Raw genomic sequence first — 25,710 nt, forward strand, 5'->3', positions numbered from 1 at the left:
CATACGAGTGACTAACCTTATGTCAACAGTCTCTGATATATTGCTACTTTGTACTGATGGAAAGCTTTCTGTCTTGTCCTGACTCATACGCTGTGCTAGACAGAGACCATCCCACAAGGTTTTAGTAGCAGAAGTTCAGGATTGGAGTGCTTCTCAGAGTATGTTGAATTCCAATTTTGTATGATGTGTTGAGTTTATAAGAACAATTTTAATAACCTGCTGCTTCTAAGTGTATTTAATAATTACTTCTTTACCCTGTCACAAATCTGTGTATTGCTTTTCCAAATACATAAAAAGAAGACTCTTTTTCTGTTTTACAATAGAAATCTAAAAACATATACTTGTGTTTTGGGCTTAATTCCTGGCACAGCGCAGTAAAGGTATAATGTCTTTCAAACAGTCTGGTCTAAAAAGAAAAGCATTTATGCATCATTGTTCTTCTGAGTCCTCAAGAATAGATTTTGTTGTCTTGAGTAGGATAAAAGACTTTTCAATACAGAGATTAATTCTCTTGTACAACCTTAAGCTAGTTCTAGATGTGTGGTCTTTTTTTTAAACAACTCATACGTATTCAGTATGGGAAGAAGAAAACTGTTTTTATCATTTCCTAAGTTCTGTTGAGTCTCCCTACTACCTTTGTACACTCAATTTACGCCTAAGTTTGTAATACCTGTATATGAAGCACCTGAGTCTGGACAGACCATGTCAATATATATACACCTAGGACTTAAGTAAGATGTTTTGCTTTTGGTTAGTGAAGAAGCTGACTTAAGTGAATCTCTTTTAATTTATTGCTGTCCCTGTAATTGTTGTTCATTGCCTGCACAAATATTTAATAAGCGTGTTGGTTTAAGTAGCACAAATATTACTAGTAACTTGATAGAAAAAGCCATCATGAGTGTATGTTACTTACGCAGTCTAGAAAAACTGCTTTTCTTTCCGGCGCTTAACTGTTCTGTTTTCACAGGCATCTACAGGGGTTGTATGTGTTTGTGCTCTTAATTCTGCAGTATTTAAAGGTTTTATCCCCTGTCCTGATGGGCTTAATACATTAAGGATATATTATTATCATTAATGTTGATATTAATAATTGATTATATATGTAATGATTAATGCATTTGTATCTTAAAATATCAATAACTAAGATGACTGCTTTATATATTAATACTCATGCGTTCATTCCTTTTTTTATCTTTGTCCCAGTCTTACGGATCTCTTGAAGTAGTAGCCCACTATTTGAGTTTGCTAAGGTCTGCCATGTCTTCAGGCTAAAGTTTTAAGGATCTTTGGACACAGCCATGCAGTCTGTAGCCCACACCAGGCTGATTGTATGGATTACATGTGCTGCTGGCTTCATTGTAGGATGGAAGCTTAAAATAAAACAGAAAAGACAGAGGCACTGGTTAGATAGAGTATGCGTTGTAGCAGTAGGATCTGCTTCTTTGACCATCATGGCAAAGGAGAAGAACAATTTGAAAGACAACTGACCTTAAATACCAGTAATATATTTAGGAAAAATAATGTTAAGTTAGTTGCTCTACTTTAAAGTTCTGCTTTGTGTTTCCAGTCCTGTTCAATTAGCTGACGAATGTTGTGTGTCTTATAACAGGTCCATATTTTTTCTCTTGGTATGGCACTCTTCTGGGGAGCAGACCATGAAGTTCCTCAAAGTCAGGTAAGTTTACATTTGGTTTTGCTTAACGTTGCAACTTCAGACTTGAGAGTTTGACTGAATTTGCATTTGAGTTAACATGGCAGGGTGTTGTAATGAGACACTGAAGTGTAAGATTTCTTTCCTGTACTTGGAGCTTTTTCCTGTGGAGTGTGTGAAGGTGGTGTTGCCTTGCAGAAAGAAGGTGCTGACACTACATTTCTGTTAGTTTCCGTAAAGATACGTCAGATCTAGTCTATCCTGTAGTGTCACAGGCTGAAAGACAACAGTTTAAGCTGTTGACAGAGGAGAAAATTATTTGTTTTGGTTTAGGCTTATATAAAACCAAATATTTAAATAACATTGTTGCTTTACTCATAATAAAGCAACTTGTTCTCGATGCTGCCATAACTTCTGTGAGCCTGGATTTGGCACATACAGATACTTCAGTTACACAATGGCCGAGAACGGGTATGAATTGTTTGGAACAGGGAGTAGACTCTAGCTATTGACTTGTCAGTCAGTGCAGACACAGTTGCAGACTGCAAAGAGCCGAGTGTTATTGCTCAATGAGGTTCACACACCCAGCAGAACTACTAGACTGTCTTTCCAGAAGTGACTGAAGATGTTCTGATTCATAATCTTTCTGGGTGCTCCTTCCCCACCCCCAGTTAAACTTTTGGAAGAAGTCCATACCTGAAAGAGTGAAAATAAGATGAAATGCATTCATAAAAGCATTTAATGATGTACTGGTAGTTGCAGGATTTGGCAGAGCATTGTGCAGCTCAAGGAACTAAGCCACTTCTGTTTCATGTTTCGGTTCAGTCCTACTAGTTGGTGTTATGTGTAAGGGTAAGGAAGGAAATTCTGAAAGGCTCTTTGGCGATTTAAGTGTTCAGTTCCTAATATTTTCTTTAACAGAGTGCTAGTTGTGTTTTCATTTGTGCTGATTTAGAAGTAGCTGCCTGAATGGAAAAGTTGGAAAAGTTGAAGCTATGACTGTTTTAGAGATACTTACTTGTAATACCTACTGTGCCTGTTCCCAACGCCCCAGTATTTTCTTAGATATCTATCCCTTTTCTTTGCTCTCCTGTCTTGTAGGGGGTGAAAGGAACAGTATTCAGAAGTAGTGGGAGAGTGACTTAAGGTAGGTAGATGTAGGTGTTGAGTGGAAAGTAGGCATGAATTTTAGTCCCCTTTTTTTTTTTGTTTCCTCCTTTGGTATTATACTGTAGCAACAGTTCATAGTAATGCGGTGGGAAGGAGTGCTCTACCTTTTGATACAACAATATTTTTTGAAATACAGTGTGGTGGGAAGACAGTACCTGGAAAGAAAGGGGGAGCAGAAGCCTATAGTTTATCTTGAGGATGTTCTCATGTGGTGCCTCTGTCCTGTGGAGTTAGTGGAGGCAGAAGGACAGTCTGTGTGTGGCATTACTTTTGTTAACTTGTATGTGTAGATTTTCCCTTTCTTTACTTTTTTTTTCCATATTTGCCTGCCTATGTTGGTTAATGAGCTGCTTCTCTGTTGGGAGTGTGGTTGAATACAGAAGTGATTTTTACGATCAGTTAGGATGCTAAACAGGTAGATGGGAAAAGCCTATATTAATGAAATCAGTTGTCCAAAATATTTTTGTTTTATGGTACACTTTAAGAGTACTAATACAGAGAAGATTATAAGACTGTAATGGTTTGAAGTGCTCTATGATGCAGAAAGCAGAACAATGCTTGTAGCTTGTGGGTAGCCACCCACTTTGAGAGAGTTGCAGATCAGAGAGCTCAAGTCCCAGATGCCTGCGGCATCTGAGAACAAGTGTTATCACTGACTATTGCATACCCTGAGGAGTGATATTTCACGTGCAGTGTAGAATTAATTGAATGGGTAGAGAAGAATTAAATCTATACTGTTTTTAACTGTATGGGTGTTGTCCTGCAACTACAAAGCTCTGCTTCTTTAAGCAGTGGCTTTGCTGTTTTATTCCTTGCTTCTTCGTTGATACTGTTTGGTGTTGTCGCTGGACTTTGGAAATGCTAACACAGCTGCTGCAAAATATTGGTGAGGTGAGCAACCATAGAAAGTGAGCACAAAGGATTACAGAATGATGGTAATGAGGACTGAATTTTATGCTTGTGACTGGCAGAATGTTCAAAAACAACAAAGAAAATTTCCTTCTGAACCTTTCCACTAGTTGTTAATCCCTTGAGAAAGTGTTGGTGTTCTGACCTTACAGATCAGGCAGCTTATTTGGACCAGGTTGTTCTAGAGTCTCCTGATCTACAACTGCTGTTTTTCTACCACCTAGATGGTGACTTTAAAATTGGCACATAATAATACAGGCAGTGTCTTGTGAATAATTATTTTACTGTGTTGAATGTCTGGCTTCTGTGTGTACCACAAGTCATTATTTCAACTCCTGTTTTTGTTTCTCGCTAGCCTATCAAACTTGGAGATCATCTCAACAGCATACTCCTTGGCATGTGTGAGGATGTCATTTATGCCCGTGTATCTGTACGGACTGTTCTGGATGCTTGCAGTGCCCACATAAGGAACAGTAACTGTGCCCCTTCTTTTTCTTATGTGAAACAGTTGGTCAGACTGGTTCTGGGAAGCCTGTCTCAGGTAAGTTTTTGTTGGCATTTGAGGACTAATAGAGATGAGCAGGCAGAGAGCAGAGGTGCTAATTCAGAGTCACTCTGCAGTCATTCTTCCTCTTGTCTTACTGTGTTGCAATTTTGATAAGAGTGAGAGTTCAAAGGAGAGAATTGCATCTCTCCCCTTGTAACACTTTGTGCACTTGGCAATTCCTCTTGGAATATGCATTCATGACTACTGTTTCTATGGAAGATAACTGTGAGCTGTTTGTGTTCATTGAAAGAAAAGCAGGGAGAAACGGGTGAACAAAAAAGATTGAACTCTGTGGCGAACTTTTGACATGTTGCTACTTGAAATGCTTCAAAAATGATTGCTGTGGATTTTTGGCTTTAAAGTTAGGCTTGTTGTTGGAGGGTTGCTTATTAGCAGGAAGAGGGACTTTTTAGGCGGTGTGCCAGTTCTGCACTTGGCTCAGCTCTTGGATATGATAGTTATGGAGGATGGTATTGTCTAATGATGACAAATGAATTCAGCTGTGTTCAGAAGTGAAAGAAACATGAACTCATCTCACAAAGTTACTATTCCTGACAGGCAACCTCTCCCTTCATGTAAACCATTCCAACATGACCATAGAGTAGTTAAGTAATTTCAAGTAGAGTAGAATTTCTGAGTAGAAAGGAAGACCATAAATTGTCAGTAGTATTAGATTGTTCTTTGGCCGATACTTGCTTTCCTTGTGTTCTGTTTATAATAAATACTGAGCAGTTTATTGTTGCTGGAATGATATCCCATTATGTTCCTGAATTTTTTCTGGTTTTATATCATTGAAACTCCCTTTTTTGTCTCATAGAGGTTATGTCAATGTAGAAATTGGTGTCTAGAGAGACAACGCTGTAATTGCAAGAAAAATGTTTGACTTGATAATGCTTCCTCTTTAAAAAAAAATCTGTTACGAACTAATGGTTAGATAGTTTCTTTATAAAACTGTTTTGGTAACACTTGCACAAGGTGGGAAGACCCTGCATTTGTCTAATATTTGGCAGCAGCTGATTATGACAGGCCTCCAGAAGTAGCGCTGATCCTGAGTTCCACAAAGCATCCTCTAGTCTGTGAGGTTATGTCTCAGTCTGGTGCTCCTCACTGTAACATCTGAAGTCTTGTGTAGTTGCCAAGTGGAGTTCCTCTGTGATTTAACAAAATGAAGGCCTACAAGGCCTTAGTCAGTGAAGCTATTGAAATAAAGATCCAAACCGTAAATAGGGCCACGAGCTATAGAAATGGCCACTGTGGAGAGTGAGTCATTAGTCTCCAAGTTCTTAATGGCCCTTTCTGCTTAACAAGTTTTCTGCTTTTCCTCATCTTGTTCTTGTCAGCAGGGTGTCAGAGGTAGTCTGAGGCTAGTGTGATAGACTAACCTAGACCACCATGCCAAAGACCGCAGCAGTGGTCCCAAATGCACATACTGAAATCCAGTGGAGAGCTGAATCCAGCAAATGTGCTCCTGTCTCCTATACCATGTTGATAATGAAGGAGCAGGACTAATGGCAGTTATCCAGTGCTGAAGATTTGCTGGTCTTCTAGATTTCCTCTGCCAGTAACCTTGTTAACCTCGTTCATAACATGTCACTGCATTGACTTTGCAAGACGACAAGAACAAAATAGCTGAATAAAACAGTGTTGACAGGACAGCAACACAGCTGTACTGCTGTTCTCATGCGCCTTAGCTAGCTATCCCTGCTGGTTTTAATGTTTAATGCTTTGTGTTTGTGCTGAAATTTTTAAGTTAATAAGGAAAGCATATAAAATCGTTTTTCCAAAACCAGAGTACAACTTGCTATTCTAATATCAACATGCCTCCAATCTTAATTGGCCTTATGAAAAGCTAGAGAGGTCTTAGCTCTATAACTGGACATTTGGTGGTCCATGAAGCACAGCTGAGAGGTTCTGTTTGAATGTTTTAATTTTCCATGTTAATATGCTTTCTAAAGGGAAATACAGCACGACTGATTCTGTTTAATGTTGATTGAGCTGCATTGTAACTGCAGTGGATAGAAAGCTGCTTGATTTCTCCTTTCAGCTCCCAGCTAAGCCACTGTCCAAGTTATGTCAATCCCTACCATATCAAAAGATCACTAAAGATTCTTGGTTAGAGCAAATAAGCTCTTTGGATGATTTTACATGTGAAATATTTTTTTAAGGGAAGTGGTGATTTTAAAAAAAAAAAAAGTTAATGGGAGTAATTAAGCCTGACACGCAAAAGGAATGTGCCTGAAGGGCTAAAGAAGAGACTTCTCACAAATGTGTGAGAATTTACATGTGTAATAAGTTGTGTGAGGTATCAGCCAGAAACTACCAAGTACAAGACAGTTCTTCCTGTTACGTAGAAGACTCATCAGATCAATTGCAGGCCAGTCATGCTGCAACCATGGAACATGGGTTTTCGAGAGCTGCTGTCTTCAGTTTGCTGTGGGAGTGAAATGTATTTGTTACATGCTTGTAAACTTGGTGGAAAAAAGTAGTCCAAATGCATAGTAAAAATAACGCACGGATTATTCAAATAAGGATAATTCTAGGGTATATTCTCACTGATTAACTTGGTTTTGTTGAAAAAAGTTTGAACTTCAACTCTGAACTTGAACTTAACTGTTGGCATTGACTGATGCTGTACAGTTACAGAATGGATACTTGTTTCATACTGATGTGAGCTCTTTCAATATTTAACTGCGCTACTGCCTGTTTTACAGGTGGATCAACTTTCTTGCAATGGAGATAGAAAATTGCAGCCAGACAGGAGCCAGGCTATCCGGGAGAGGCTTAGGGGAAAAGGGCTTCCCACAGGTAAGTGCTTCATTGCAGGGTCATGGCAGTAAATACAGCCCTATAGAAGACCAAGTTTGTGGAGATTTTGCTGCCAAAGAAATTGAATAGAGGAGGACTTGCTGACTTTCACAGAACTCTGATGGCTCAGTGTCTAGCTAAGTGTTGGTGATGGTGACATTAGAATAATTGTTTCAAGAAAATGTGTCTTTCCAGTTCAGTCCTGATGGTAGGAACAGGTTTTAAAGTTTCTTGGCCAGAAGTTTTGTTTCTGGAGTATGGGAATCTCCAACTGAAGGTAGGTCAGCTAGAAGAACAGGAAGCAGCTTTTCTTAGTTCTGTCTTTTCTGTGGACCCTGCTTTCTCTTCATAGCTCTAGTTGCACACAGCCTCTTTTCCTGCTTATCAGACAGCCCTGGGCTCTTTTCTCTGCACACAAAGCTTTTTTTCTGCTGCCCCTTTCCACACCCACCCACCCTGAAGAGTGGTGTTATGTGTTCCATCACAGTTCTGCTGTGCTTTGACAGTGGGAGGTGGACATGGAGGCCAGGTAGGGTTGTACTGTTACTTCAGGGAAGTAAGGAAAGAGGAAACTGGGAGGGTAGGGAGGAGACAGACTGTTTTAGAGGCAGTGTTGCTGTTGCCACTGTGGGCTAAAGTGTGATGTAGGTTGGCAGCTGATGCTGGCCATGACTTCATTAGAGGTACTTGTTTTGGCAGCATCAGCTTTGCGCTAGGCTTCTCAGACGAGGATGTATTCTTCTAAAAGACTAGTCTCGTATTTTTTGTAAGAATTGAGGAGCTGGATAGGAATATTTTATAAGGCATCAACTTGGACCACTCTAATTTGTTGCAGTGCAGGCAGCGAGATACAATAGTCGGGTGAGAATATTCTTGACTTAAAATGCTCATTTGTAAATGGAATATCTCAATTCCAGAATGCAACGTCACCCACAAATAATCAACACCATAAGTGTTAGCAACACAAGGTTTTCATCTGCCTCACATTACCTCTCTGCCTATCTGTAAACTTGGAACAAAGTTATGCTTCTGTTGCCTCTTTATTCTTTAATTTTGTGTTGATTAACAGCATATATGGTGAATTGCAGGAACCAAAATCCATGGAGTCATCAGTGGCAATACGAACTGCAAAAATTAGACTCAAGTCTGGCAAGGTATTGGAGGGCTTCCTTTATTCATTCTTTTGAGATGAGTCCTAGATTAGGCTACTCGTTGATATAAAAAACATATGTCAGTGGTTGTCAGCCCTTCTAGTACAGCACTATGTGTTTAGGAACAGTTTCTGGTACAAGGTGTCTCTTCATTTTTTGGCACAAATGTACTGTTCTGACTGCTTTCTCAGGGGCTTTGTTTTCTTATTGGCTGTTGCTGTTCCAGAATATTTCTGTAGTAATACAGGGTTTGAGACTGGATCAATCTAGTTGACTGGATTTGTAAACGATGTAATTCCTTTATTTTTCTGAACTACCTAAGCTCGCTCTTAAAATGAATTCTTTCTCTGGTTCCCACTGATTTCATAAGGGTTATAAGAGAACCTTATTGTTCTGATTTTTAAATTGCTAGTTTGTTTAACCCTAATCATTCTAATTTCCAGTGTTGTTTTTTTTTTTTAAGACCTTTATTTGATCACACTACCATTCAGCTACTACTCAAGCTTTATCATTTGCATCATCTATTCTGTTTTTTAATCCATGATCAACAAGAACTGCATGTTTTGATAATGGTCAGAATATTTAAGTTTTGGAGACATAGCAGGGTTGTCTTTAAACTCTGTTCTCACTGGCTTAGCAACCCTGATTGTTTTCTTTGTTGTTTCTAGTTTTGTTTTCAGTAATACAACTGAACAGTCTTGCTGGTTAACTTTTCATTTTCTTAAAAAATCCTTATCTTCTTTTTTTTCTAAAATTTTTTTTTTTTTTTGGTTTCAGGGTTGGGGGTTTTGTTCATTGGTTTTCCTACCCACAACTTCAAGTTTTTTAGCAGATGACTTTTTTCCTCCCCCAAAAGTAATGTTTGTCCCCGAAGTCTTTTAAGTACATCTTAACAAAAAAGCTTTTGTTTTACGTTCTACAAAATTTTGGAGATAGATGTTGTAGCTTTAGCCAGTATCTCCATGGCTTTCTGGCTCAGTACTAGGGTTGAATAACACCTCTGTGATGTCTGAAACTTTCTCTCAGGATTAGATCTTTAACTTAAAGGATAAGGACTAGATGATCTAATTGGTTTTCTACTGTATTCTCCGACTTAAAAAAGTGTCATAACCAGAATATTCTTTCCTCTTATCCTTTGGGGTTTTTTTGAATCGCTTAGTATGTCTGACTTTGCTTCTGAGATGGCTGAGAGGTATTGCTTTTTATTTTACTGAGAAGTTGTTAGGATACAGTGTCTGAACCTCTGAAGCGCTGTGAAGCTGAATGCCTGTCTTGCCCACTGTGTGCTCACTTGCCTTCTGGTTCTGCCTCGGTTTCACTGCAGTGAAAGTAATTTGGCTGGGGAAGAGCAACCAGAGGTATAAGGACTCTATAAGGCTGAAGAACACACTTGGCTCAGCTGCTATCAACTGGTAAATTCAACACAGGGTTTTAAGCAACCTCAGTCAAAATGACTTCTTGAAAGATTTATCTTTTTAGGGAACATCACAGTCTGTAGAGATCTAATTAAATATAATCATACTTAATTAATATTTGTGATTGAACTGAACTCGATAACCCATAGAGTACAGTTGGCTGAATAGTCCTCATCCTCTAGCTCCTGTTCCTCTTGAGTTGATTGGAAGTGCATGCGTGCATAGGGTGTTGTAGATAATGCATGGCACCACAGGGAATAAATGTTTGAGCATCACTGTTCCAGTGCAAACTTGTCTGCATCGCTCCAAGCTTGGTCCCAAAGGTAGGTGTTATTAATGAGATGCTCTTGAATACTTGATTTTTTTCTATTTTTGTCAAGTTGAACTGTCAATGAACAATAGTATTTTTTCAGTTAATGTGGAGTTATGGTATTTTGGTTTTATACTTCTTTCTTGCCCTATACCTAGAAGTAGAAAATATTTGTCAGATTTTCTGTTATTTGAGTCTTTATTTTCAGAAAACAAGATAAATTGAAGTCAGTCTTTCCTTTAATTTTTATTTTCTGCCTGTCCTGCTTCTGCTCAACCTTTTTCAGTTTCTCTGTATCATGCTCATTACCTGTGGAACTCTGTAATTTTTCTCCTTTTCCCTGAACCATGTACAACCCTCTTAGCTTCCCCAAAACTTTTCCCAATTCTACTTATCATTGCAATTTCCCCAGTATGCCTTAACACTATCTTACTTACCTATATTTTGATCTTAGATGCGATCCTTGATCTCAGTACTACACTGAGACCTCGGGAATACAGAGTATCAGTAAAATAAAACACAGCACAAAACAGCCCCACACACATACATATAACCAAACTGGGCTCTAGCTGTTGCTGGTTCCACTCAGAAAGTGTTTGAAAGTTAGTGAGGACCCAGTGAAATGGGTGTCTGATCCTAATGAGAGACAGCCCACATTTGATTCAAGGCAATTTAATGTTTGGTTATTTCTTTTTCTGTAATGGATGCTGGTTTGCTGGTGCAGGTTCTGTCACTAACAGTGCAGATCAGCTGTCCTGTGGGCACAGCTTTTACATTTCCGGAAAAGTGAGCTGTGGAATGTAATACTAATTATACCAATGATAATATCATAGATTGAGGAGCCATAAGTAGAAGGCCAGAAGAGAGTTTAAGAAAAATAGTAATGGCAAAAGAAACAAAAAAACCCCCACCAGCTCAGAAAAGCATAGAGTCCTTTTTTCTTCTGACACTGTACTATTCTGTGCCTTTGTGTAGTTGAAATACACAACTCTCATTCCAATTGCAAAACAGCAAACACTGAGAAAGGTAGGAAGCTACCAGGCAGGATTATGATACTGCATGAACTGGCTTTCTAAAACAGTAGAAGTTATGTCAGTCATCTTCTATCTAAATGTTTGGGTTTAACTTCCTCTGACAAGATAATTTGGGCCCAGTTTAGCACTGGGACAATGCTGGGTGGGGGCATGGGCACACATAAGGATGTGTCTAATTTTACCAGTTGTTTTACCACTATATTTAAGGCAATAAATATGGTGAGCAGAAATCTTTCCTGGAGAGGACAGAAGACTGTCTGATACTCACTGAGGTGAAGTTGTGTGGAGTCATTGTGAAAATCTGAAAGAGAATTTTCAATTAATAAAATACCCATCTTATGGAGAGAAAAGCCGCATAGAGCTAAGGCATTTATTATGACCCGTGAAGAGTATCGGAATGTTACTACGAGCATTTAACTTAAGATAGTTGATAAATCATGATAAGTTTATCAGTATAGAGATGGTTCAGCAAGAGAGATGTGCTCCTAGTTGGACAGTAGCTGAACAATACTTTAGGTATTTCCAGTCTTCGAAAAATGCGAGGATTTTTGCATTGTCTTTGGAAGTCATTAAAGTAAGAACAGTTTTCCATACCATGGTCATCCAAAATTATAATTGCTGGGGCTTTATTGTTGGCTTAGGACAAATGTTTTGAAATATTTTTCCAATTCACCTGTTAAATCAGATATTTTCCTCTCCTTATGTACCAAGGTTGGATATTTTCAGCTATTCATTTCAGTCTGTCTTGAAGATAATAATTAAATTAATAAATAGCTTCATGTTAATATTCTCCCCAGTTAAATTTATTTTTTGTCTTTCACGACTCACTCTGTGGCAGTCTTGGTGAATGAGCTTTATGGCAGGACTGCCTGCAGAAATAATTTATTCTAAATTAGTATTACAGAATGTTTGCTTTCAGTCAAGTCATACTTGAACACAGTATTTAGGAACTGACTTAGCCAGCAGAAATAGAAGTGGTAAAGCCTGGTGTGAGTCATCTGAACCAGTGAGTGTTGTTTCTTACTCAAAACACTTTAAACCTGAAGAGTCTTTACTTCAAGAACTGTGGAAGTTGCTTGATAAAGTTCTTTTGTTATGATAGAAGAGTGACTGTCAAACTCTTCCAAACATAAAGCGGTAATTCACCATGTTACTCTTTGCCACAAACTATGGCATTCATCCTTCAAAAGGATGCATAGTCTATTTAAAGCTTAGTCGAAATCTTTGTAACTTGCATGTGCCTGGCAGCCTGCTTCCCAGCTCTCTAGTAATTGAAAACAGGCACCTTGTGTGTGTGTTTACAAAGTTCCACCTGATGTTGATGACCTGTGAACACCAAGGACAGACCTTTGCAGAGGTATTTCGTGTTTAAAGAGATGTTGCAAACAGGTGTCTTGGCTTTGCTTTCTTGCCATAAAGGGCCTCTCATTTTAACTTGGCTTGTGCAGTGTGGTAGACTGTCATGAGTTATTTTATGTTACAATACTACAGTTGTATCCGGTAAAATTCTGACCTTTCTATCAAAAGAAAATGCGCCAAATGGATAAAGGCTTGAAAGGATTTTACAGGATCATTAAAGTTCACCATAACTGTATGTAACAGGAAATAATTGGAAATACTGAAAAAAATTTTAGGTGTTGATAAATTCCCTGTTTAGTTAGACTAAACACTTTGTCAGGTGTAGCAAAAATGGTACATGTAAATGGAATAAAAGATGCTAAGGCTAAGTGAAGTTGCTTTTAATTTTAACAAGAAAAATCAGCGTATTAGTCTATAAAGAAATGGTTTATAATGATGCTTCCCATGTGAACTGAAACAGCCTACTCATTTTCTTGCTAAATCCAAGTACACAGATTTAACTTACCAAAAAATACAGCACAAACTTAATTCCATTGACTTGAAAATCTCTCATCTAGAAATATAATCTTTCTTTTTTCACCTCCATCTCCTCGGTACTAGAAAAAAAGAACTGAGTAGGTGGAGAATAACTTTCAGTGTTCAAGAAAACTAAATGGAAGCCCGATAAAGACTATTTGTTTTGAAGAGTAAGAAGTTATTCTTTTGCCCTTTAGAAACCATGCCTGTTTTCTTCCAATAAGGGTTTCTGTTTGCATCTAGCAGTACTGAGTGATTGGTGTTGGTGGAGATCTTTTAAATTTAAGTGTAGTTGCTGCTGCTTTACTGAGCTTCCATCCTGGCAGTACTGGAAGTGCTGTTACAGCGGTGCTAAGGACAGACTCAGAACTCTGAAGACACAGGAGTGGACACAAAGATCAGTGAGGAAACCAAACCAGACATATCAAATGCTGTCTCTGTGCAGAAAAGCAGCTGTATCACTGAGCTGCTCCTGGGGTATGCAGAAATCCAGGAAGGGAATAGCTGGGCGACCCTTTTGCCTTCTTGGTACCAAAAAAAAAAAAAATGGCCCATAAACCTGAGTGGGAAAGAGCAAGGATGCAGTTGTCTTTCCTGCAGAGTTGCTGAGGAAGAGAAGAGGTAAAATGTTGCATTTACAAAGTGCTACTTGTCAAGGTTCACTACCACTGTTCTGAACAAGATGTTTGGTTTCTAGAGCTATTTGGGTTTTGATAGAGGGGCCATCTCGGTCCAAAGCAGAATGCAAATTGTTTTACAGGATTTATAGTTTGGCCGTTACTTTACAGTGCTTTTAACAGTCTTTGTGTCCAGCTCATTTCTTCTTTCACAAAGAATACATTGTTTTAAGAGTACTTCCATCTGAAACTTGGATTGTCTCAACAATTGAAAAAAGTAAAAGAAAGGAGGAGGTGTCATTCCAAGTAGCCAACACAGTCCACATCTGGCTCTGTTGTTTTCTGTTTGGGTCTTGGCCTGCCCCAAAGGAATTGCAAACCTAACTCCTCTGTTAGCTACCCACTAGTATTTGAGAAACTTAACCACATTGTGTTGGGATAAGGATTTTTCTGTCATTCTGCTTTTTGCACAAAGATGATGTGGGAGATGTTTTTTTAAACTCCTGTATAGTAATTTCCTCTTCAGATCTTTCAGTCTGGCAATGATGGTGTGGGCTTTTGTGCACATGCAGGCAATCTCTGTGTCTCTTCCTTGCCCTGCCACCCCTGTGCTGTGTGTGTGTATGGATATATCCATAAGCTTTGCTGAAATGGAGCTGAAAAAGGTATTGTTTTCTGCAAACAAAAGGGGGCAGTCAGAAGAACTTTAAAGAAACTTGAGCTGAGATTATTCAGTAAAAACATACACAGTATATCATGGCACTGACAGTGTTTGCACTCACGTAATATTTGATTAATTTGCTTGCATGGTCAAGCTGATACACAAGTTATTGCAAACTGACTGAATTTAGTAAGGACCAGGTAACAACTCCTTTGCTCAGAGGGAAATCAATTAATTTACTATCAGTGTGAGTAAAAGGTGGTTTGTAAGTGACACTGTTGTCAAAGAGAGTGTAGTTGCATTCACAGCTGAAGACACCAAACGAAGAAGGAAGCAGATCTGTGGTCATTTAGCAAACATAACATCTGCCAGTTGAATGTGTGTGGAAAACTTGATTTTCATTTTAGCACCACAAGGGAATTTTCATGTGAACTCTTGGTGATTAATTGCTATTTTTATTGTATATATTCCCTCACTATACTTTGGAATCATGCAATTACTATAATTACATTCAAATTATTTAGAGTAATTATAAATAATTGCATTAAAGTAACATCAAGTAGAGGATAAACACCCAAGGGTGATAAATGAAAATTAAGAACCCAGATGCTTTTCAGATGAGCATTAAGAAGAATTTAGTTCTACAGAGAAGTAATTGGGGAAGGGAAAAATGTGCCTTTTGAAGTTACATATATGCTGTAGTATCTTAATTACTAATGGCTTGTCCTGTCACCATCACTGAGAAGTACTTCTCTGTCTTACTATACTGGTGGGTAACTGAGCACAGAGTAGCTCTGTTGTGATCTCAGGTGAGATACTTTGTTTTTAGTGGAGCCAGAGTACTTTAGAAAGGTCTCCAGAGTTTCCATTACAAATAAAAGGGTGTTTTTTCTTTTTTTTTTTTAAAGGAAGGTCATAACATGGCTCTCCGTTAAAATTTAAAGAAATAAAAGTTCCATTATGCAGTTTCCTTTTGATCATAGAATCGTATAAGCTAGAAAAGATGTTAGAGATCATCAAGTTCAACCCTTAACCCAGGACTGCCAAGTCCAGCACTAAACCATGTCCCCAAGCACTACCTTTACGCGTTTGTTAAACACCTCTAGGGACCGTGATTCCATCACGTCCCTGGGCAGCCTGTTCCAATGCTTGACCACCCTTTCACTGAAGAAATTTTCTCTAATACCTAATCTAAACTTCCCCTGGTGCAACTTGAGGCTGTTTCCCCTCATTCTATTGCTTATTATCTGGGAGAAGGGAGCAACCCCCACCTGCCTACAGCCTCCTGTCAGATAGCTGTAGAGAGTGATAAGGTTCCCCCTGAGTCTCCTTCTCTCCAGACTAACGAACCCCAGTTCCCTCAGCTGCTCCTCATAAGACCTCAAACAGATCAGTGTTCCTGCCCAACTTGGTGTTGGTTGCAGACTCGCTGAGGGTGCACTCGATCCCCTCGCCCAGATCACAGACAGAGACACGAACCAGGACCGGCCCCAGCGCTGAGCCCTGGGGAACACCACGTGTGCCCGGCCGCCAGCTGGATGTGGCTCCATTCCCCACCCCCCTTTGGGCTCGGCCAGCCAGCCAGCCTTTTACCCAGCCCGGAGCGCACACGTACAGGCCGCGAGCAGCTGGTTTCCCCAGGAGATGCTGTGGGAGACAGTGACAAAGGCTTTACTAAGGTCCAGGTAGACAGCACCCACAGCCTTTCCCTCATTTGCTAGGTAGGTCACTTTGTTGTACAAGGAGATCAGGTTCATCAAGCAGGACCTGCCTTTTATAAACCCCTGCTGGCTGGGCCTGATCCCCAGGTTATCTTGCATGTGCTGCATGATGGCATTCAAGACAATCTGCTCCATAACCTTCCCTGGCACCGAGGTCAGGCTGACAAGGCCTAGTTTCTTGGATTCTCCTTCTGGCTCTTTCTGTAGCTGGGCATCACATTGGCTAACCTCCAGTCTTCTGGGACCTCCCCTTGATAAATGATGGAGACTAGCTTTTGCTTCTCTAATTTTCTCCTAGTATAACCACACAACAACCTTGTAGTCCTCCAGAGTTGCCCACCCCTTCTTCCAAAGGTGGTAAATTCTCCTTTTTCCCCCGAGTCCCAGACAAAGCTCTCTGTTCAGCAATTGTTAGTTGGATCTTTATTCTTCATACATAGTTTTACTGGTAGTTCTTCCCTTCAGTTTTCCACACATTTCATCATAAAAGCTGGGGGGAAAAAGTTGATGGACAAACTATGTATTGGCTTAATGAATTTAGACTTGTGTATGCCATTCAACTGAAAATACATGTATTAAAGAAGCAAATATGATTCTAGTCCGCTCTGTTCTGGAGGTGTACTGTTAGTTGAAAGGCAGACATATGAGCCTTGTGCTGAAAGAGACTTAATGCAGTCCTTTGAGATCCTTGATCTAGGTAATGCTGAGGTTGTGTGTTGGGGAAGTCTGGGGGAAAAAAAGTGAAAATATCTTAATGGTTGATTTTGTGACTTACAGAGTCTATAATGGTACTTAAAAAAAAAAAAAAAAGAGGAGGGATGAGGACATATTTAGGTTGTTAAAAATAGAAGAATTGGCATGGGCCGATTACTGGTTGCCTAATACAATTTTTTCACTGGTACCTGCAATTGAGTTTCTTCTGTACTGAGAAGTCTTTTCCTTGATTATTGACTTCTGCTCTCCAATGCCAAGAGCAGCAAGCTTTCTCCATGGGTATAAAGTATGGGTCTAAAAGCTCTGTGTTGCTGCTTTGTTCTAGTTTACATTCTCAGGATGCCTAACTTGAGCAGGCTGTGCATCCCTTGCCCCGTAGTCTCTTTATCGTTCTCTGAGGATGATTGTTAAACAGCTCGTGTTGACATTGTGAGCCAGTTTGGGGAGAGCTTGTTGAAATGATGTTATGTAGGGCAGGAGGGGTTTTGCAAAGGTGAGAAGTGCCAAGACTGGTGAAAAGCACAAGTAGGAATGAGAAGAGTAATAAAATTCTCTTAGACATCTTCATCTTTCCTTTACAGTCTCAAGAAGAATACTAAGGCCAGCTGTAGATTCCTTTTGGTACTATGTTAAAAACTCACGTTGGCTGCATAAACTAATGTGGATATGAGTTAGACCTGTAGACATCTCCAGGCAGCAAAGAGGAAGATCAGTGTAGAAGTGGAATGTCTCCTGTACTGCTTCCTGATGGGACAGCTCATCTCCTGTCTCATCATGCAATCAGCTGAATGAGTGGCAAAGCTGTAACGATGCGTACTTTCCCAGCCACTGCTGATGAAGTAGTGTTCATGGCATTCACTTTTCCTCATGAGGAAGCCCCAGCTGGGTGGATGACTTGAGGAATAGAAAGCATCTCTTGCATGCCAAGGCAGGGAGCTTGTGTCTTCTGAGCCTTTGCTTGAATTAGAAGCAGCTTCTGTTATGTCTAGTCTGGATGCTACAATTCCATGGAAACTAGTTTTGGTGAAGAGGATGCTCCTTCCCGTGTAGCACTTTTTTTCACTGGCACCCAGACCTTTTCACTGCAGTTCTCACCAGCGTAGCACAGATATGTTTATGTCTCTGGGAGTGCTATGGCGAGGATACCCACTGGTGCTTCAAGTATGTTGTGGCTTTTTTAACTGGATGTGATCCTGAAACAAGGTAATGTTTCAACATGCAGAGACATAAATGATCTTTTGAACCAGGAATGTTCTTCTGAGTCATGAGCAATGATGTACCAAGTAATCCTGAATTTACAGTCTTGGTACTATGTTGGAGTTGTGGCTGCCTCTCCTTGGTTTTCTGATTTGTTCACCATTGTTTTGTTTAGTAAGGTCTTGTGCATGTAAATACTTCCAGTGTTGAAGAGGTAGGTTGTTTTTGCATTTAAAAAAATGCGTGAAAACAGTGTGTAGAGGAGGCTGTTTCAGTTTTTTCTGCCTAAAATTATCTTGGAACTCATTATTGGGAAGGATTCTCAGAGCTCCTTTTGATTTGCTTTTTGGTAACCATCTTAAATACTGCAGTATTTTGGGTTTTGTTTCTCTCAGAAATGACTTGCGTTAAAACCGTGTTTAGGAATGTCTATCTGTGAAGTGCATGTACATGAATGTGAAGTACGCGTTTGCAGAATGGATATCATTCCACTGCTTTAGATAGTGGGAACTTCACAGTGAATGGCTATTTTTAAAAGTCTGTGTGATTATTATATGTAATTCAACAGCTTTGAGGGATGTGTAGTCTGAGAATAAGATAGTAATGTAAGATTTACCTTACCACAAATATAATTATGTTTACTTGAGTTTAGGATTAAAGCTATATTTGTAAAATATGAAGTAATGCATCACATCTTTTCAGAAGATTTTCATTCTTATTGGCAAAGGTTGGGGTTTTTTTATTCACTTGGCTGGAACATGTGGGAACTGTACAAGACACTTCTTAGAAAGTCCAAACCTTAACATTTTGCCATCATGCATTTGTGTGTTGGTAAGAAGTAAGGGGCAAAACACCTGTTGTAAGTTTAATATCGCAGAAATAGACATTGAAAGCTAACAGTCCCTTTTCAAGTAGAATATCAAGAGTGGAAAGGTATAAAGCCATAAGCTTTTCAAAGCATTTCTGAGTATAATTGTGAGCATCCTTAAAGCAGTCTGTGAAACTCAATTTGAAAGGATGAAAGACAAGGTAAAGACCTAGTAGCAGGAGCCTACTGTCTAAGCGCGGCTGTTGATTTCAATTGCCTTTGGAAGAGCAGCAGGCAGCACTACAGAGGCATCTTTAAGGGTAGTAGATACAACGCAGTAATTTACTTGGAGCTCACGACTGCTTGCTTTTGTGAGGATGTCTTCAGGGCTGCTGTGTCTTAAAAGTTGTACATGGTAATATCACAGCTGAGAGGGAGCTACCTCTAAGAAAAGCATCACATGCCATACTGACTCTTCCTGAGTGAGCAGGCATTGCTTAGGCAACCCAGCATGGAATATTTTTAGTTGGGTTTTCTTGTCCAGAGTATGATGATGGGGTTGAGATTTCCAATCTGCAGCGTACACATTACATTAATATGACAAGGTTAAACGTCATCTTTATAATAATTTTTGCAATGTACTTGGTCGGTTGGAGTTATGAGTAGATTATTGCATGTCTGATATCTACATTAGACCTCGGGGTTTTGCAACGTTTAATAGTGCAGAAGCATTGAAAAATTTTAGTTTGCTAACAGACAGTAAGTAGCAGTTGGGTAGTCTTTGATACTAGTTTTTTTCTGGGATGTTACTCTTACAATTCTTTTACTCTGATCTCAGGAAGTCTTAAGAACATGAAAGATAAACTGGTAGGTCATCTGTTATGTTAAGAAATTTGATTGTACTTACCAATGTTTAGTACTCAGTTTTGTAAAATTGGGCTAATACTTCAAGAAAAATTTATGCCTGAGGCATACATGGTCATCACAACTTCTTGGTGACCATGTTAAGATATTCTTCAGAAAACACATATTTCATTGATGCTATTCCACCTCTGATAGTTTCTTTTATTCTGGAAGTAATTTCATGGTAAAGGAGAGGGAAAAGACACAGTATTGGCAGATCCACTTATTAACAAAACATGGAATGTACAGGCTCATACAATCACTTTGATCTTAGAAGCTTTGTTACTCTTGTTTTAGAGTATTTATCTGGAGAGACTGTCATCACCAAAAAAAGTCATTAAAGGAAGATCCAGGATTTTTAAAATTCTTAACTACACAGTCTTTCTCCTGACTCCTTAAAATTCTTAACTACACAGTCTTTCTCCTGACTCCTTCTACTGACACTACTGCAGCGCATCTGTAAGTCTGTGGAACAAACGTGGGTTTGTCATTAAAAATTTTAGGTGGTGTCTTCAGGTGTGAGACTTGAGAATGGCTCATTTCAGATTGATCATTAAACAGTACTTTTGGTGAGAGTCCAGACTATTTTACAGATAAAGCTAATGAGAAAACAACTTTCAGCATGTATGTGATAGTTTAAGGGGGTATTTAATGTTAATGCTGAACTATAGTAGACCATAATTTTTTCTTCAGCACTTCAGAAGTAAAAGAAAATATCTGTCAGATACGAAGCAGTTTGAGTTCTGCCTTTGTTGACTGAAGCAGCCCTTTAAGTAGCACAAAGTTACATATATGAAATGTCTCTTTATTCCAGGAAAAACATTGGTGGTTGATGCACCTGATGGACACAAAGCTCACTTCTCTCAACAGACCACGCTTAACAAAGGACTTAGCAAGTCTATGGGATTTCTGTCAGTTCGAGGAACACAGGGCGAGGAAGAGTTTTTCCAGGGCATTTCTGCAGATTACAACTTGGGACAGGAAGATGTTTTCTGTCCTCATAGATGTAAAACCAATGAGTTTGAAAAAAAAGGTCACCTCCATACAGATGTCGCTCCCAAGCGGAAAGTATGGGCTTCCTCCACAGATTTGCTTTGTCCAACTGACAGGGCAACTGAGAGGGACCATGCTGGAGGCTCTCATGGGTACAACCATCAGTGTGAAACATTTACAGTACGGACTTCTACTACCACCAGAAACAAGGAAGCAAGATACTCCGATGGGAGCATAGCACTGGATGTCTTTGGACCACAAAAACTGGACCAAACACGCCATGTGCCTGAGACATCAACTTCTGCAGCAATATCAAATGCCTTTGACAGAATAAGAGAGAGACAGAAGAAGTTGCAGCTTCTGAGGGAAGCTATGAATGTAGAAGGTTAGTAAAGCTTTTTCATTTCCTGAGTATTCTACTCATTAAACAAAGATTTCTTTTTATGATAAATCTGAGTTTTCTTGTAGCAGCTCTTAAAACTGCAGAGATCTTTGCTTTATCATCTTTTTTTTAGATAAAGTGAAAGCATTAGTACCTCTTGTTGCCAATGAAGATAAATGTGCTCAACCAGATTGCTTACCTAGTGAAAATAGTTGATCTTTATAAATCAGCTAGTATCAAGTTCATCAACTAAAATTAGAAAAAAGAAAAAACAGCTGGTAACAGCCAACTGTCAAGTAATTTTCCTTGAAGGAAAATCATCATCTCCAGCTATTAGAGAATAATTTATACTCCAGAGGAAAAGGAATAATTTCATCTCAGATCTCTGTGATTTTGCACTGTATAACTCTGGACTTAAGCCCTTAAATAGGAAATATTTTTTTGTACTCATGTAAAGATCTTTACCTCAGTGGGAATACTTGACAGCAAGTTCCATCAGTTAATTGAAAGCATGCATGGGGAGAAAAAAGGTTGTTTTATTTGTTCTCTGGAAACTTATAAAATGGTCTTTATGCAGAACCCTATAAGGGAACTGCGTATTTCGTTTGCTTGAAAGTGTGACTTAATTTCCAGGGGTTATAAATTTGGGACAGTGGGATAGAAACTGAAAGCAGAGTCAGATCCTGCTTATGATGGGCCAGAAGGCATAACTTAAGTCATCTAAGGTTTATGGTAGAAGAGCTGTATGTGCAGAGCTAGCAGAGTCATTTGTTCAGGTGCATTCAAAATCCATACAGCTGAAAACTCATGGCTGCCTGTCTGTTGAGTGACAGAAATAATTGTGTGAAAATAAAACAACTTATGCTTCCTTTTCCTGCACTGAGGTGTAAACACCTCCTTATTAAGAAGAGATAAAGCCTTTATCCTGGTTTAATTTCTCAAAATGCCTGTTCATGCCCCTTGTGGCTGTCTCAGGAGATGCTTATATTGCACTTGGCATGGGAAGCCAGTTCTTTTTCTCCTATGCATGTGAGCCTTGTGCTCCAGAAAGGAAGAGTGTTATTGAAATGGCATAGGCAGTTTAAAAAGGTACTGTGATTTATGGACAAGTTGTACAGACAAGACAGTTGAAGGGATTTTGTGCTATCAAATTAGCATCTTTCGACGAGGGTTACATTATAACATGGAGTGAACACAGATGGAAATAATACTGTGGAGATACCATTGTTTATCTCAATAGAAGTTTACCATCTGTCATTATCTACTGAGATATCCGATGAGGTATGGGGAAGGTTGGTTGGTTTTTGGTTTAAGAGTCTGAAATTGAAGGGGACTATCTCAAGTATATGAGTCAATTCAGATCTTTGAAGATAGGCAGCTGACAAAGTTTAAGAGAAGGCCACTCCCTGCATTGAGAAAGCTCAATAGCCTTGTTGTTCAGGAGTGTAGCTTTGTGTAGGTTTGTGTTGCACAACAGCAAAACCAGAAGCTTGGCCAAACCCATTGATGAGCAAGAGTTTATCATTCTCATTCAAACAGACTGGGAGACAGCAGAAAAAATAACGTGCCCCTGCTATGCCAACTGAGATAGTTCAGATGTGTGAAACTGTTCAATTCATAAAGGCAATGGGTGAAAGTGCAGTCAGACTGGGAACTTGGGCTAATAGTCATAGGAGCCGAGTGACAAATCTGTATAGAGAGAATTGAGGCAATAGCTAATGACTCACTGCCCATCCTTCTGAATTCACAGTCATTACTTGCTAGAAAAAAATGAAGGTACTTTCTCAACAGGTAGGTTGGTTGCAATGTTCTTGTCTTCTGAGTCTTCTGCTTTCAACAGAGGAAGGAGGTATGTTTCACTCTTGGAAGTTAGGAGTGTGTGCTGTGCTGTTCTATTTTAGGCATGCTCTTTTTTATTTGTTTTTGTTTTGTTCCGGTAACTGCTTGAAGAAAAGTTTTGGGCCAGAACCTAGTTGTGAATTTTTGATGAAAGCCAGTGTAAAGGATATTTTAGTAAGATGGATGAGGAATGTTTTTCCACAAAGCAGTTAGTTGCTATTGTGTTTCACAGGGCTTGAGAAGCCTGAATGGAAGTAGTCTGTCTGTTCCGCTTTAATGAGCGGATTCATGAAAACCTTAATACCTAAAGTCTGCTAGTCTGTTAGGACTTCTTTCCCTTTTCCTTTTTCCTCTTTTTTTTTTTCCTTGTTCAGTGTTCCTTATCTCCCATCTTGTTGACAACAGAGAAGTCCCCTAGACCTTTCATAAAAGAGCTTATTGCTAGCTTCATCTGTCAAAGGAATGAAAAATACAGTCTGTTACAAGTTTTTTGTGCATTCCCATTGCATGCAATTTTCAAGCACTTGAGTAGACAGATATTTCCAAATGTCAGACATTATCAAGTGTATGTGGAATTGCTCTTCTGACATAAAACTAGCCTAGCTGAGAGAGATGAGCAACTGTGTGGAGAGCTGTGGTAAAATGTCACCTATCTTGATGAAGATTGTGGTGTCAATTTCTTGGGTAGCACTTGATGCAAGGGTATCTTGCTGCCTGGAGCTGGTAGTCACATAGCAAATAGGTGGGCAACAACTAGAAATGGAGTGGAAAGAAGTCCACAGAAAATGACAGCAACTGCTACTCTTTCTCTGCATGAGATACAGCATGACCTCAAAGGAGAGGTATTTAAAGGAAAAATGGGGGGAAAGAATAAGGTATGTTGAAAGCTTGTGTAGTCAGGAATAAGGGTTTTGTTCAGCTTGAGGTGGAGGAATGGGCAAGGAGTCATGGAAACAGGATTGGTCGTTGGGTTTAGTAGAGAGGACACAATGTACCTTCTCTCTGGCAGATTTGGGGATATTTTCAATTTGGTTGGGTCCAGGTCTAGGTTACAGTTAAGTCTGTGTAAGCTGTAGTAAGCCTCTGATTTTGGCTATGTGGTGTTTTTCAGTTTTTGAATTGTGAAATGGCATTGGACTCTCTGCGGGTTAAACTTTGCCAGATAAAACTTCCCTTCTCAAACCACAAAGGAACTTAAATGCCATGTGGCTTATTTCTTCTTTAACTTATTTTGGGTTAAGCTGGCAAACTTTTGTTATTCATAAAACCTTAAGGAGCTGACTGTCTTGGAAAAAGAAAATGTTTTCATGCACAGGCTTTTGTGTGCCAAGCTTTCACTCAGAACAGATTTTTTACAACCCAAATTACAAAAAACATGAAAAGTAGAGTTTATAGTGGAAAGAATGAGAGAGTTTTAATTACAACTACGCTGTAATAGAGTAGTTTGTAGTGAGCTGCAGACCATCCAAACTGCACTATAATCTACAGTTGGAATATCTTGGATTTAGCCTCACAAGCCTTCCAAAGACAGTGTCTTTGTAAGTGCCTTGCTCATGAGCTTGCTCCTTTGTGTGTTATTCTGCTGTACAGTTTCAGGGTTGAAGCTGTTTCTTTCTTTCATGAACAAAGATGATTGTTCATGATTAGGTGCTTAGCCGGGTGGGGGCAAGGCGAAGGGAAAGAGACTGCTATTTTGACTTTGGGTGTAGCCAATTCTGAACACTAAGAACAGACTCCAAAAATACGTGCTAATCTTGCCAAGAGATGGGAGAGTAAGTTCTGCATTTCCACTGTTACTGTTCATTCTTGTTTTGATTATGTAGGTTTTGTGAGCTCAGGCAGAAATGTTTAGAGTTGTGAAGTTGTTAGGTGTTAAACCCGGGAAGTTTATCTGTATCAGGAGAGCAAATTTTGGTTTTGTTCTTCTGAAACTTGGGAGTTTGTTGCTTGGCACCAGCCGGTAGTGTCCCATTTTAGAGAGAAAATAATATTCTGCCTTTTACGTTTTGCAAGCCTACGTTGCCACTCAAGAGTATGAAAGAGACATCTGTTCTCCCTTGCTTGCAGCTTACTTTGCCTTCTCACCCACAAAATTGATTATATCTTCTGAGATTTATGAAGTGTAGATACTCTTCAGTTTTCGTATCTCAAGTCTACCTTCAAATGGCATGATAGCAAGGCAAAGGCTGCAAGATGGTAGCCTTGTTTGAATCTCTCCCTTTTATTTCCTTTGGCAGCTTCCCCCACCTTGTTTTGAGTGTATGTATAAGTCAAAGTGGATTGGTTTATGTGTTACTTGAGCAAATGTGCATTCCTCTTTTTTATATGCAGCTTTGCTTATGAGGGTGTTGTAAATGAGATGCACAAGGAAGCAAGGCATAAAGATTCCCTACGTCCTGGTGGAACAGAGGAGCTGAAAACCAGTTAGGAGAGTAGTAGTATAGCTGCCTGTGGGTTAAATAGCAGACAGGGAGGAAAAAGAGGGGAGAATACCAAAAAAGCTGATCTTGCTGAAGCTTTGGAACACTGAGTCCAGGGGTGAGGGAATGGGGGTGGTGGTTTGGGAATATTTTCAAGCCTTTGTTAAATGTTTTTGCAGTTGGGAACCATGTGAATCCCAGAGCCTCAGGTTGTGTTTATCCATCTGTCTTTTTACCTTTGGTTTTTGCAACTGAAAACCCAGATGATTAAGTCTCTTTTTTTGATGTTTTTTTGTTTTGTTTTGTCCACTTATGGTGCTCTGCTTCATACATTCAGCAAGCAGAGGAAGTAATGTTCCCTGTTTTCTGGAGGTCGGTCTCTGCCTCCTAAGTCTTCTGTGTCTTTTTCTCACAAAACAATGTTTTCATTAGCTGTACTGAAGATCCATCTGGACCCCACTTATAAAACTTCCATATTATGACTGCATGTGTTTGGGTGGGAGTGATGGTTAGGGATACTCTAAATGTCCAGATTAAAAAAAGAGAAAAAAAGCTCTTTTAGTTTGAAGCTGCGTTTTTGAATAAGGG

The 25,710-nt window shown here is 39.4% G+C and overlaps 1 protein-coding gene across 4 annotated transcripts in view; it reads left to right on the forward strand.

Moving 5' to 3' along the window:
* Positions 1 to 25,710, forward strand: part of PTPN13 (protein tyrosine phosphatase non-receptor type 13) — a 126,540-nt gene that overhangs the window by 40,152 nt on the left and 60,678 nt on the right. For 3 of the 4 annotated variants that reach the window (XM_037395644.1, XM_037395652.1, XM_037395661.1), the window contains exons 5-8: positions 1,610 to 1,675; positions 4,086 to 4,271; positions 6,989 to 7,082; positions 20,303 to 20,866. In XM_037395644.1, coding sequence (XP_037251541.1) covers positions 1,610 to 1,675; positions 4,086 to 4,271; positions 6,989 to 7,082; positions 20,303 to 20,866 — 910 coding nt within the window. Of the gene's footprint in view, positions 1 to 1,609; positions 1,676 to 2,750; positions 2,799 to 4,085; positions 4,272 to 6,988; positions 7,083 to 20,302; positions 20,867 to 25,710 lie in introns of those variants that run through there. The other variant, XM_037395670.1, reaches the window with a different exon arrangement.

Source organism: Falco rusticolus, chromosome 1 (genome assembly GCF_015220075.1).
Source record: "Falco rusticolus isolate bFalRus1 chromosome 1, bFalRus1.pri, whole genome shotgun sequence".
NCBI lineage: Eukaryota > Metazoa > Chordata > Aves > Falconiformes > Falconidae > Falco > Falco rusticolus.